The sequence below is a fragment of the Tursiops truncatus genome, chromosome 6, assembly GCF_011762595.2.
Source record: "Tursiops truncatus isolate mTurTru1 chromosome 6, mTurTru1.mat.Y, whole genome shotgun sequence".
NCBI classification, from domain to species: Eukaryota; Metazoa; Chordata; class Mammalia; order Artiodactyla; family Delphinidae; genus Tursiops; species Tursiops truncatus.
The window spans coordinates 98,075,597-98,090,603 of record NC_047039.1 but is presented as its reverse complement, the minus strand read 5'-3'; the positions used below and the strand labels follow the sequence as shown (position 1 = coordinate 98,090,603).

The following is a 15,007-nucleotide window of genomic DNA, read 5'->3' as shown; positions in this document are numbered from 1 at the left end:
CCCAGTGCAGCCAAAAAATAAATAAAGAAATAAAGAACAACCAAAAAAATGCAAGATGGAAAAAGTGTCACCTGCATAATCAAGTGTCCTTGGTAGTAGGTTTTGTGAAGCTTTAGTTGGAAAAGTACACAGAAGGTAAAAAAAAAAAAAAAAAAAAAATTAAAAGAAAAAAGAAAGCAAGCAGGTAGTCTGTTACCTGGCAAAGGAGTAAGAGATCAACATTCTCTGGAATCCCCAAGTTTGAAAAAGAGCTGTCAAACATTTTGAATCCCCAGTGCCTTGAAATGTCAGTGTAAATGGAGTGACGAAAGCATAAAACACATCTGAACCTCAGCCTCATGATCAGTTTTTCAGTGTCTGTTCATTTATTCAGTAAATATTGACTGAATAAGTGTTCTCAGTCCCATGGGAACACTCATGTGAACAAGGCATGGCCTGTGCCCTTTGTGGAATCAAAGTCTGTTGGGTGAGATAGGCAAGGGAATGTGATGATTAGGTGTGGTCTAGTGTGTTGTGGTGTCCAGAAGAGGAGCCTGATTACAGTCTTAAGAAAGTCAAGGTGGGGTTCCCATAGAAAAGAAGATTTCATCTGAGACCAAAAGAATGAATTGGATTCCAAGGTGGGGGTGGGGTTGAGTAGTCCAGTAGAGAGGACAGGATGTATTTAAAAAAAAAAAAAGAGAGAGAGAGAAAGAGAGAGACAGTGAAGCACATTGCAATTAAATAGAACATCAGGGGACTTCCCTGGTGGCACAGTGGTTAAGAATCCACCTGCCAATGCAGGGGACACGGGTTTGATCCCTTGTCCGGGAAGATCCCATTTGCTGTAGAGCAACTAACCCCATGCACCGCAACTACTGAGCCTGAGCTATAGAGTCCGCGCACCACAACTACTGAGCCCACGCTCTGCAACTTCTGAAGCCCACACGCCTAGAGCCCGTGCTCTGCAACAAGAGAAGCCACCGCAATGAGAAAACCATACACCACAACGAAGAGTAGCCCCCACTCGCTACAGCTAGAGAAAGCCCGCGCAGCAGCAACGAAGACCCAACACAGCCAAAATAATAATAATCAATCAATAAATCATCATTTAGAGCAAGGGTCAGCAAACAATGTACCTCAGAACAAGTCTAGCCTGTCGGCTGTCTTAGTAAATAAAGTTTTATTGGAACACAAACATGCCCATTTATTTATAATTTGTGTCGCTTTCATGCTACAAAGGCAGAGTTGAGTTATTGTGGCAGAGACTGCCTGGCCATAAAGTCAAACATATTTACTGTCTGGTCCTTTGCAGAAACACTTTGCTGTCTCCTGATTTAGAGCACACTTTTCATAAGCAGGAATTCACTGTTGGTGGAAATGTTAATGGTTGCATGAGGGTGGATGGTAGCATGCAAAGGAAAATCAGAGGAGTGGTGAGAGATGAGACTAAGAAGGTGGTCAGGAACTAGAGCATGGAGTTTAGACTTTATCCTGAGGGCTATGGGGAGCCTCTGAAGGTTTCAAAGCAGGGTGGTGAGGTGGTCAGATTTCTACAAGAAGCAGTGTGGCAAGGTGTTAAGGAGGGCAGGGTCTGGAGCCAGACTATCTTGGATCAGATCTCAGTTCCATCACTTAGTAGCTATGAACCTCAGACAAATTACTTACCTTCTGTGTGCCCCAGTTTTCCAGTTTGTAGAATGGGAAATAATGATAATTTTTATTACAGCTATCGTGTAAGGTACTGAAGATGAAATAAGTTAGTATACTTAGAGTAGAGTGTCAGGCCCAGGGGAGGTTCTCAGTGGATGCTGTTACTATCCTGTCTCAGTGATCCTTCTGGCTGTTGGGTGGAGAATGGCTCAAAATAGAAGAACCTGGTGGTAGAATGCTGGTGCTTTATGCAAGAGATGGTGTCCTGTGCCCAGGAGAGCTCCTCTGAAGCTTGGGTCAGTGACTGTCATGGCCACTGGGACCTTCACTCTCCATCTCTCCACCATTGTCATAATCATCTCTTTTGTCCTCCTTTATTCCAGGCCTTCAAGAGTGCACTGATGAGCTCCTACTGGTGCTCAGGGAAAGGGGACGTGATCGATGACTGGTGCAGGTGTGACCTCAGCGCCTTTGATGCCAGTGGGCTCCCCAACTGCAGCCCTCTCCCGCAGCCGGTGTACGTATGTATGGCCCCTCTTCCTCTGGCCACCCCTTTCCATGGACTCATACTCTTGTCCTGCCAGTACAGGCCATGGCTTGCTTCTGTTCCTAAGGTGCTTCACCAGATGCCTGAAGTCTCTGGGGGCCTACCTCCTTCTTTGAGAAAGCAGGGAGCTTTGGCAGAATGGAATCGTGGCTCGGGGGTAGACACTTACACTGCAGTGTGTGCTATTTTAATAGCACCAAGCCAGCCATCATTACTTTTCTTCACTCATCCATTTGGCAAAGGTTTACTGAGCACTAACTACTGCTTTGCCAGTTCTGTGTTGACCACTGGGACTACTGAGATAAAGAAAGTGTAGGACCTTTTCTAAGAAACTTTATATTATTCATTCATTCAACAAAGAAGTTTTGAACACCTGCTGTGTGTCAGACATTGGGGAATTCATAAATGAGCAAGACAGGCACAGCCTGTGCACTTAGGGAACTGACCGTTTAGTGAGGGGGACAGATGTCAAAGCAAAAACAGGAAAGCATGATACCGTTTAAGCATTTAAATAATAAAAATATGAAAGAAAAACAAAGATGTGCTAATGGACAGAACAAAGAGGGGATGCTTTAGTTGGAGGAGAGGGAGATAGTCTGGGAAGCCTCTCTGAGAAGACCTGAATTAGAGTCAGAGTTTGCCAGGCAGCAAATGGCAACAGACGTGTTTCAGGAAAAAGACAGAGCCCATGGGAAAGCCCTGACTCAGGAAACTCACCCTTTGAGGAAGTAAAGGAAGATCTTCTTGATTGGGGCTGTGTGATTAAGAGGGAGAGTGGTGTGATGAGTGGAGGAGGTCTGGGCAGGAGCCAATACTGAGGGTCCATTGTAAGAGTCCTTGCAGAGTTAGTGGATATAGTGGAAAGAGAGAAGGAATCTGGGCTGGGGACAAGCAAAGTCACCATCATGGTTCTGTCCCCAGTTTGCTGTGTGACTTTGTGCAGATCATCCCCTTTTCTGGGCTTTGCTTTCACCTTCCATGAAATGGGGGGATTGCCCTTCCCTCTCTCAGAGGACCCCCTCCCCAGTTCTCACCTTCAAACATTCTGTTATTTCTTGCTTTGTAAAAGGATTCCCCAGGATCCCTGCCCGCTGTGAGGGAGTATTGATATTAAAGCATTGACTGATATACTGGGGGATTGAAGAGAATGGCAGAGAGGTTGGCAGATGACTGTGTTTGAAAGCACTGCCAATTTAATTGACAGTGAAGCATCATTGAGAATATAGTTTAAACAAATGGAAAGCTAATCAACTTGCTGTGAGCACACACTATGTACTTGGATTAATTTACTGGATTCCACATTGATCCAAAAGGTGGCTCTTTCTTGTCCCCATTATGAACAAGGAAACGGAGGCTGAAAGAGGTATAATTAATTGCCTGAGTCTACACAAGGGGTATGGTGGTGGGTTGAAGCCAGACTGAACGCTGTGCTTTTAATCTTGACCTGTGCAAACTCTTGGGGCCCAGACAGTACTGGCTGGCAAACAAACAACCTTCCCTGTCACCCCCCTAGGCTGCGGCTCTCCCCAGCAGTAGAGCCCTCCAGCACCGTGGTCTCCTTGGAGTGGGTAGATGTCCAGCCAGCTATTGGGACCAAGGTCTCTGATTATATTCTGCAGCACAAGAAAGTGGATGAATACACGGATACGGACCTCTACACAGGTAAGTAGAAAGTTCAAGACTTCCTCTTTCGTTGAGATGGTGTGACAGAGGAGGGAAACTGGGATTTTCTAAATACCTTTGGAGACTTGGTGTCCTCTGAACTGGGAAGGCACTGGGAAGTTTTACTGTTTGGTGTTTGTTTCCTAGTTCCCACACCTGTGTGCTTTTTGGTATGATTTTCTACAGGGGGAGGTAGCAAATTGTACTTGTAGAGAATTTCTGATTCTCTAAATTGGATCCACAAAGTCATATACTAAAGTGTTAGTTAATTCAAAAAAGGATTTGTCCGTTTCTACTTGGGAAGGCCTACAGGTTACATTTTTGAAGACCTTGATCTGTAAATATATTATCTCTGGGACTGAGATAAAAAAGTTCAAGGAACTGTCTTTTCTATTGAGATGTACTGAGATAGTTGTCTTTCATGCTAAGGAAGAGGATTTGGAAATTATTCAGACATGCAGGAGAAGATGCAGAAAGTGGATCTTAAGGAGTGCTTTAAGTTTACTTAAAGAGTATACAGGAGGCTGTGACATCCTGGAGGTGGGTCTTCAGGGCTGGTCTGGCTTATGGCAGGCGGGGAGCCTGGGTCTGAGGGAGCTGGCCTTGAGGCTGGGCCATGAGGGCAGGCCTGGAGTGCTGGAGTGTCAGGAGCCTGGGAGCCAGCCTGGTTCCAGGGTAGGTCAAAAGCCTGAGCTGGTGGTAGTTGGCCTAGTGCTGGGCCCAGCCGGAAACCCGGGTTCAAGTGTAGATCACCTGGGGGCCTTCGGAGCTGGCAGGTGTCAGGGTGACTTGGAGACCTGGGTTCGTGGGAGCCCACTGGGAGCCTGGTGCCATGGAAGCTGCTGGAGCCCCTGGAGACAGCAGTTGCTGGGATGAGCCAGAGTCCTGGATGCACACAGAAGTCTTCTGGGAGCCGCCTACAGCCATGGGAGCTGGCTCTGGAGTGCAAAGTGAAGTTGGTCTCACTTTTCTCTTTCCTTCCACAGGGACGGTTTCTCTCTCTGCACTGGGCTGCTCAGGCTTGGGGGAGAGGTTATAAGAGTAATGTGAATCTATCTTTCCTACCCTCCTCAAAGCATCTTTTCTTAGTTTTGTGCTTCACCCAGGTGCAATGATCCCTCACCTAGAAACCTTAGTTCTTGTGAAGTATTTCTGTGCACGGACAGCTGTTCAAATTGATTTTTCGGTTCAAATTGTCCCCACAATGCCATTACTCGGATTGGTTCAAATTGATTTTTTGATGGAGGTTGTTAGAGGGGTGATGGGGGGGGTTGGGGGGTGGGGGTGAAAATTCTTATGCCGCCATGTTGCTAACATTAGTCTCTGAATGATTACCAGGCGCATTTTTATAGATCAAATAGTGAATCCCAGAGAGGTCTGTGAGCTTCCCAAAGTTCCACAGCCAGTCTGTCCTACTCCCAGCACAGTGCTTGAATCTTTATTTGTTATGAATGTTGAATTCTCTGTGTCCATTGAAATGATCATAGTTTATGTTTCTTAGTTTGTTAATACGGTAGATTATATTGATGCATTTTCAAAGGATTAAAAAAAAAAACCCCTTGTATTCCTGGAATAAATTAATCCCACATGGTCATGATGCACTATCTTTTTGTGTATATTGTTGGATTTATTGTGTTAAAATTTTGTTTCGATTTTTGCATCCTTATTTGTCAGGTATTTTGATCAGTAGTTTTCTGGTAATGCTTGTGTCTGTTTTGCTGTCAGGATAATTCTGGCCTCTCAAAATAAATTGCAGAATATTTTATCCTTTTTAGTTTTCTGAAAGAGTTTGGGTAGAATTAGTAATGTATTAAAAAAGAATTGTTTGGTAAAATTCACAAGTGAAATAATCTGGGCTTGGAGCTTTTCTTGTAAGAAGGTTTTAATTACTAATTTAATTCTCTGATAGATATAGGGCTATTCAGGTTATGAATTTCTTCTTAAGTGATTTTGGTACCTTGTGTATTTCAAAGAATTTATCCATTTTGTGTAAGTTATAAAATTTACTGGCAAAAAATTGTGATATTCTGTTATTATTTTTTTTTTAATATTTATGGAATTTATAGTGATATCATTCTCATTCTTGATATCGGTAATTTCTGTCACCTCTCTTTTCTTTTCTGATCAATCTGGAAAGAAGGTTGTGTAATTTATTTATCTTCTCAAAGAATCAGCTTTGATTTCACCTACCTTTGCTATTGTTTTCCATTTCATTGATTTCTACTCTGACCTTTGTTATTTCTTTTCTTTGGCTTATTTTAGATTTAGTTTGTTCCTCTTTTTTCTAGATTTTTAAGGTGGTAGCTGAAGTTGTTGATTTGAGATTTTTCTTGTAAGACAAGTAATTTTCCCTAATTACTGCTTTAGTTGCTTACCACAGATTTTTGATAAATTGTGTTTTCATTTTCATTCAGTTCAAAATACCTTTTAATTTCCCTTTTGTTTTCTTCTTTGACCCATGGATTCTTTAGATGCATGTTACTTAATTTCCAAATATTTAGGGATTTTTCAGATAACTTTCTGTCATTGAATTTTAATTTGATTCCACTATATCAGAGTATACACTTTTTATGACTTTAATCATTTTATTTTTTAAAATTTTTGTATTATATTGGAGTATAGTTGATTAACAAAGTTGTGTTAGTTTCAGGTGTACAGCAAAGTGGTTCAGTTATACGTATTTTCAAGTTCTTTTTCCATTTAGGTTGTTATAGAATATTGAGCAGGGTTCCCTGTGCTGTACAATAGGGCCTTGTTGGTTATCTATTTTAAATATAGCAGTGTGTATATGTCAATTCCAAACTCCTAATCTATCCCTCCCCGTGACCCTTCCCCCTTAACCATAAGTTTGTTCTCTAACTCTGTGAATCTGTTTCTGTTTTGTAAATAAGTTCATTTGTATAATTTTTTTTAGATTCCACATATTAGTGATATCATATGATATTTGTCTTTGTCTGTCTGACTTCACTTAGTATGATAATCTCCAGGTCCATTCATGTTGCTGCAAATGCATTATTTCATTCTTTTTAATGGCTGAGTAATATTCCATTGTATATATGTACCACATCTTCTTTATCCATTCCTCAGTTGATGGACATTTAGGTTGCTTCCCTGTCTTGGCTATTGTAAACAGTGCTGCAATGAACATTGAGGTGCATGTATCTTCTTGAATTATGATTTTCTCTGGATATATGCCCAGGAGTGGTGTTGCTGGATCATTTTAAATTTATTAAGACTGGTTTTATGGCACAGGATATGGTCTATCATTGTTTTCAGTGACCAGTTTAAAATCATGTATTTTCTTCTATTTATGGATGAGTTTTTCTATGAGTGCTAGTTAGATCAAATTGGTTGATTGTGTTGTTCAAGTCTTCTAAATCCTTTCTGATTTTCTGTCTTCTTGCTGTATCAGTACTTGAAAGAATGGTACTGAAACCTCTGATGATGATTGTGGATATATCTGTTTCTCCTTATAGTTCTATCAGTTTTTACTTTATGCATTTTGAAGCTCTGTTATTAAGTGAATAAACATTTATAATTTTTATATTCTCTTGATGAATCAATCCCTTTATCATTGTGAAATGGTTGTCTGTATCCATGTTACATTTTTTGCTCCAAAATCTTTTTTCTGATATTAATATAACTTTCTCAGCTTTATTCTGATTAATGTTAGAATGATTTACCATTTTTTAATTTTTTTACTCTTATATTACTTGTGCCGTTATATTTAAAATGGGTTTCTTGTAGACAGCATGTATTTAGGTCTTTATTCTTTTCTTTTTCTTTTTTTTTTTCCTATTCCAATCTGACATTGTTATCTTTACATTGGGGTGTTTAGACCATTTATGTTTAATATGATATTGTTGTGGTTAGGTTTAAGTTTATCATTGTGCTATTTGTTTTCTATTGTTTCAGTTTTCTTTGTTTCCTTTCTTCTCTTTTTCTATCTTCTTTTAGATTGAGTGTATTTATCATTCCATTTTATTTCTTTTGTTGATTTATTATAACTCTTTTGTTAGTTTAGTGATTACTTTAGGGTTTATATATTTATATTTAACATATCACAGTGTGCCCTCAAGTGCTATTCTAACACTTCATATACAGTAAAAGAACCTTATATAGTATACTTTTATTTCTCTCCTCCAAGTCTTTATGCTATATTGTCATACATTTTACTCATATACATAAGTTTCATAATTCATTGTTATTTTCCTAAAAGAGTAATTATCCTTTAAGTATATTTAATTAATAGTTTTATTGTTTACTCATGTACTTACATTTTTGGTGTTCTTCATTCTTTTGCATACATCCATATTTTCATCTGATTTCATTATCTTTCTGCCTGAAGGATATATTTTATTATTTCTTATATTTCAGGTTTGTTAATGATGAATTCTTTCTGCTTTTGCTTTTGTAAGCTATTATGGCTGGGTACAGTATTCTAGATTGGCATATTTTTCTTTTAGTAATTTAAAGATGTTGCTCCTGTGTCTTGCTTACATTAGCAATTTATTGTGTTTGAGGTTTATTAAGCTTCTTGGATCTATGGGTTTACTGTTTTAGCCCATCTGGAAAATTTGGGGCCATTATTTTTCTCTCTCTCCATCTTGTTTCTCCTTCAGTGACTCTAAAAATATATGTATTCAGCCACTTGAAATTGTTCTTTATCTCACTGATGCTCTTTTCATTTTTAAAAATTATTTCTTTTTGTTTGTTTCCTTTTGGATAGTTTCTAGTGCTATGTCTTCATTGCCTTCTGCAGTATCTAATTTACTGTTAATCTATGCAGTGATTTTTTTTTTTAACTCAGACATTGTAATTTTCCATTTATTTAGTTTTGGTTGCTTTGGGTCTTTATTGATGTGTGTGGGCTTTTTCTAGTTGTGTCGAGTGGGGGCTACTCTTTGTTGTGGTGCGCCGGCTTCTCATTGTGGTGGCTTCTCTTGTTGTGGAGCACGGGGTCTAGGAGCGCAGGCTTCAGTAGTTGTGGCACGCAGGCTCAGTAGTTGTGGCTCATGGGCTCTAGAGCACAGGCTCAGTAGTTGTGGCACATGGGCTTAGTTGCTCTGGGGCATGTGGGATCTTGCTGGACCAGGGATCGAAACTGTGTCCCCTGCATTGGCACATTGGCAGGAGGATCCTTAACCACTGCACCACCAGGGAAGTCTCAGACATTGTAATTTTCATCTTAGGAAGTTCAATTTGTTTTTTTGTTTTTTTAAACATTTATTTTAAATTAATTAATTTATTTATTTTTGGCTGCATTGGGTCTTCATTGCTGCACGTGGGCTTTCTCTAGTTTCATTGAGCGGGGGCTACTCTTCATCATGGTGAGCGGGCTTCTCATTGCAGTGGCTTCTCTTGTTGCGGAGCTCTAAGCTCACGGGCTTCAGTAGTTGTGGCACATGGGCTAAAGTACTTGTGACTCACGGGCTCTAGAGCACAGGCTCAGTAGTTGTGGTGCACGGGCTTTGTTACTCTGCACAGCATGTGGGATCTTCCCGGACCAGAGCTCAAACCCGTGTCCCCTGCATTTGCAGGTGGATTCTTAACCAGTGTGCCACCAGGGAAGTCCCGGGAAGTTCAGTTTGGATCTGGCTAGTATATGGCATGTCATAACTTTTTTGATGTATAGAATAGAGTTATAATAATGGTTTTGATGTCCTTGTTTCCTAATTCTAACATCTGTATCAGTTCTGGGTCAGTTTAAGTGGATTGATTTCTCTCCTCATTATGTGTTGAATTTCCTTCTTCTTTGCATGCCAGGTAAGTTTTGATTAAATGCCAGACATTGTGATGTTTGCCTTGTTGGGTTCTGGGTACTTTTGTATTCCTATAAATATTTTTGAACTCTATTTTGGGCCACAGTTAAGTTATTTGGAAACAGCTTGATTCTTTTGGGTCTTACTTTTAAGATTTCTTAGATGGACCCAGAGCAGTGTTTAGTCTAGGGCTAATTATTCCCTACTACTGAGGCAAGACCCTTCAGTGTGTTCTACACAGTGGCCCATGAATTATGAGATTTTCCAGTGTGACTGGGAGGAATGGGCACTATTTCTGGCCCCTGTACGAGCAATGGGCATTGTTCTGTCTAATCCTCTTGGGTTGGTAGGCTCCTTACATGCATCCATTAACCAGTACTTTGCTGAGTATTGAAAGGGGACCCTACACAGATCTCTTCAATTTTCTCTCTGTACAGCTCTCTCCTCTCCATTACTCTATCCTATAAACTCTAGTCACTTTCATCTCCCTGGACTAAGGACTCTGCCTTCTCAATTTAGGGAATCTTCCAGGCATCTCCCTGCAGTGACCTAGAAACTCTCTGAAGACAGGAAGCTGCAGAAATTTTAGGGCTCACAGAATTTGTTTTCCATATTTCAAGATCTCTGTTGCCAGATTTCCAGTTTGAAAACTTGTTGTATGTTCTTTTCTTTTAAAAAAATCCTTCATGTTTCAGGTAGTAGGGTAAATAAATCTAGTCTCTGTTTCTCCATCCAGTCCAGAAATGGAAATCCAAGATTCTTCCTTCTGATTGTCTAGGAACTAGTGTTCTGATCCAAGAGTTCCTTTTTTTTTGATAGAGATGAAACTTCTTTTTAGTTCATGGTCTGGGGACACCCCACAGAGATATTACCCCTTCTTCTTCCTGCTGCCATTCAGAAGTTTGAAGATAATGACATATCTGCCACTATCTTTACAGGTTCTTCTAATTCTTCCTTGTGCTACTTGACTTTAATTCTCTCCACCATCCACTTCTAGAATTTTTCAGTGGACAATTGTCTTTAAAGAAGCAGGATAATGACTCTTATATCTTTATAATTTGGTATCCTTCCACAGTGCCTGACGTACATAAATGTTCAGTGTTCACTGAATTGAATTGTATGTGGGTAGGCATATACATGTTTTAACTTTTCAACTCTGATGTTAATTCTTTGAGAACCGTGTGGTCTTATGAGGTCTTACGTAGTTCTAGAGACTAGCTGAGTATATAGTAAGCCTTCTAAAATGTGTATGATTAATTGATGCTGTAGATGATTGGCAGTGGATATCTGAAGCAGAAACCTCATCTTTTTGCCTCCATGCCACTTTTACTATGTCTCAACAATCTCAAAAGTGAACTTGGACCAAATTTGAAAATTTCAGTCTACTTGACTGAACTTTATCTTAGAGGTTGCAGCCGAATTAAGGAGCATGGGCTATTTTTTTTTTTTCCCCCAAAAAACCTGGCTTCTGCTTTCAGTTTCTACCACTCTCGCTGAGAAATCTAGGGACAGTTGACATCCTTTCTGGGTCTCAGTTTCCCTATCTGTGGAATGGGGAAAATAACACCTATTTCGTTAGCTACTTTGAGAGTCAAATGTAGCACAGTTCTTGAGACATGGTAAGTATTGATAAATGCTAGTTGCTTCTAATTTCCATGAATTAAAAAAAGAAAAAGGAAAATTCAATGTTAGGAAGAAAACAAACAATAAAACAAGGTTTAAGACTTGTTTTGTTAGAGAGTTAGGATTGCGCACACATTTGGCCAGGTGAGGCCAGAATAAGGAAATGAGGGCTTTCTCTTTGATCTCTCTGGATTTTTGCTGGCAGCCGAGTGCAGTGCTGTAATTGTTTATTTATTCACAAGCTCACGCATGCGTGTGCACAGATATACATGCATACACACATTCTCTCTCTCTCACACACACATGCTTTATGACTGCCATCTGTTCAACACCCTTTTGAACTAGCTGTTGAAATGCGGACTCTCCCTCCCTGTCTCCTTCTCCTGCCCCCCACCCCTGGGTTTGGCGCCCTCTTTGTTTCCTTCAGAGAAGCTATTGCTCTGTCGGTCCTGGGACTCTATTGGGAAAGCCAAGCATAACTAGCCTCCTGTTCCAGTTGTTTTGAGCAGAGACGGGGCTTGTTTTGGGGGGTGGCTGAATTCCCCGCACGCTAATCTGTCATCGATATTAAAAACAGACGTCTGGTTCTCCCCCGTGGCCTCATCAGAGCAATTGGCATGGGTTTCAGCCTCTTGGGCAGGACTAGATGCAGGGGGGTGGGAATAAGAAGGCGGGGTGAGGCACAAGAAAATTTAATGAATCCAAATACCATGTTTGACCTACGGAGAAAAAGGCTGAGGAAGACGGGAGCGGGGCTTGTCCCGAGGTTACACACATGAGCTAGTGGGAGAGTCAGTGCTAGAATGGGGGCTCTGGTTTCTTTACCTGTTCTCCCTGCCAAGTCCAAATATCTTTCCACCAGTGATATTACCTCTGGTGTGCTTTGTTCTTGTTGAGAATAAACCAAGAAGCAAATGGAAATTAGGGGATATAGGGTATCTATGTGCCTGGGCAGGATGGAGTATATAGATGTATGATGGCAGCTGGGGGGCTCTTCTAGAGAACGTAGCTCTTCAGACTCATTGCTTCTTTGTCATACATGCCAGCTTCTGAGAATCCCAAAACTTTAGAGTAGCAGGACCTCAGCAGTGAGTCCAACTCCCTCACTGTAAGGATCAGAAAAGGAAAGACAAGAAGTGGAAGGGTCTCACCCAACCTCATAACCTCCTACCACACTCCCCTGAATTTTCTTTGGTCAGCTGCTGGAATATTTTTTAACCTTTTAAAAATCAGAGACTTCTCTCTCTCCCCGTGGGATTCCCAGCTTCACTTTGGGTTTTGGTTCAGGACTGGAAGGCCAGCTGGCTCTGTCGGCCCCCGCACGAGACAGCGGGCCCTCTCTACCATCCCCCACATCTGCCCACAAAAGGCAGCAACATCTGGAGCCGGTCAGTGCCCCTTTCTGTCCTGGCATGTGGGAGCCTGATGGGCTGCTCCCCAGCTTATCAGCACCAGGCTCCCCTCCTGCCAACTCTCAGTTCTTATCTCTGTGTCTTCCTTTCTCTACCCTCGCTCTCTCCTTCCTCCCTTCCTTCTTTTCCTCTATTTATGTGTGTCCCTCTTGACATCTTTCTCTCTGTCTCCTCTTTTTCCTTTTTTACTTCATGCCACCTTCTGCCTATGTCTCAGTCTATCTTTTCCTGTCTTTATCTCTTCAAGCTGCTTAGGCATGAGCTGCTCATCTAGATTCATCTAGATCTGGGTCAAGAATAATATCCCGAAGGGTCAGAAGACACCTGTCTCCATCTCCAATGCAATTCTCTAAACCCTCCCTCCCTGTTTCCATTAAGTCTAATCTACAACTGAGAGGACACCGCCCACACCCTCTCCCTGCACACTCACCATCCCATCTTAGACCGATGACCTTCTCAAAGGGGAGCAGTTATGGAGGTGGGTTTCTGTGGGGAATAACTCAAAGCAAAGGACAGCAAGGCCTCACATCCCCCAGTAGCTGACAGGATGGTGGCAGCAGAGGCTGTGATGGAGTGATTACATCGGAGCTGTTTATGAAATTCCGTGGAAATTACTCATAGCTCCTCAAGCAGTGCAGGCCATGGCTGAGCCCTACTCTTTGTCTGAGCAGCTAGAAGAGCCCTCACCCGCCTGCTGTCTGCCTGCCCTGGACCAACTTGAGGGAGGTGATGTCATTGGAGACGGCCCCACTCCCTCAGCTAGAGTGGAGGAGGGTGAAGGAAATATGTTTTACAGGGTGAGGTACAAACTGACATGCCTGCAAACATCTGGAACTGATCTCAGGTCCTCAGAAAATGTTTCTGTCACTCCAGCTGCTCTTTGGGTGAGAGGTTTCTAAAGTCAAGGGCCTCCAAAGGGAAAAGGTACTTGGAGGGTCTTAATTCTCTCCATTCCCCCATGCCACCCAACCTGCCTTCTATGTCACCGAGTGTTTTGTTTTATTAACAGTTCACGAAGCACGCTCATTTGTTTCATTCATGTATATGGAGCTCTTACTGTGGTCCAGACACTGCAGGGTGTGCTGGGCATGGAATAGGAGCAAGGAAGCCATGAATCCTGCCCTCATGGAGTTTATAAGTCTACTAGGAGGTAAATACAGTTTAGCAAGAAATTACCCTAAAGCATGGTAGGAGATGAGACAACTCAGATACTGTAAGAGCACAGATTAGAGGTTTCTAACTCAGTCTAGTGGCGTCGGTAAAGGCTATGCAGAGGAAGTGAGGCAATTGCTCAAGATTCTGGTCCCAGTAATTAATCATACTAGTCAAACCTCACTTGAGACTATCAGCACCCCCACGTGGAGCTCGCCCTCTGGTGAGAAAGTTTTCCCTTTCTCCCTACTGCCACCTGTCACCATGCTTGACCTTCGTAGCAGCTGCCCATTATAGACGCCAAGAGAAGCAAAGCTAGCTTTCCCTCTGTACTCTCCAGAACCTCCTCCTAGGCCAGGGAAGAATTATGGTAGGTAGGTGCCTACCTCCCGTCCAAACACTTTGGCAGGATTAAAGCCGTCCTTCCTTATGACCCTGAAATGCAGTCATTCCCCAAAAGATAAAGTAAAATAGAGTCCAGCCTTCATCTTCTTGCTGCAACTGGAACTGATGCTCTAAGTATCAAAGCTGCTGGGTTTGAGTTTTCTCTCCATCTGTGCTCTTGTCATCACAGTAGATGTGTTCAGGTCCTCCGGGGTTCTGTGCCCTACCACCCAGTCTCTTACTTCCTTAGCCTGCTCATCTCCAGTGAACTTGCTTCCGGTCTAGCTCAGCCACCCACTCCTAGTTCACACCCTGGAGTTGTTCTCATGTGATGAGGTCCCGTCAAAATCATTAGCTCCATTATCCCACTTTCTTTTATCCTGTTTGTTTTTTTATCTCTCACCCCTACCATATCTGTCTTTTAACTCAATATGATTCCCTGCTCCTAGGTATCACTGCTCTATCTCCATCTATCCGTTCCAACTATGTTTTAGTCATTGCCCTATCCATGTGAAATGGACTGAATGTTTATGTCCCCCTAAAATTCATATGTTGAAATCCTAACCCCCAAGGTGATGGTATTAACAGGTGGGGCACTTGGTCAGTGATAAGGTCATGAGGGCAGGTCTTCATGAATTGGATCAGTGCCCTTTTAAAAGACACCCCAGAAAAATCCCTCACTCTTCTACCTTGTGAAGTTACAGTGAGAAGAAGGCCATCTATGAGGAAGTGGACCCAAAGCCTACTGATGTCTTGATCTTGGACTTTCCAGCCTCCAGAACTATCAGAAATACATTTCTGTTGCTTATAAGCTACCCATCTATGGTATTTTG

At 41.9% G+C, this 15,007-nt stretch overlaps 1 protein-coding gene across 1 annotated transcript in view; it reads left to right on the top strand.

Annotated features, from left to right (window-relative positions):
* The window catches only part of ASTN2 (astrotactin 2), a 986,509-nt gene that overhangs the window by 754,153 nt on the left and 217,349 nt on the right, over positions 1–15,007 (top strand). Inside the window, exons 18-19 of the mRNA XM_033858475.2 lie at positions 2,016–2,149; positions 3,693–3,841. Of these exons, the coding sequence (XP_033714366.2) occupies positions 2,016–2,149; positions 3,693–3,841 (283 nt within the window). The remainder of the gene's footprint in view (positions 1–2,015; positions 2,150–3,692; positions 3,842–15,007) is intronic.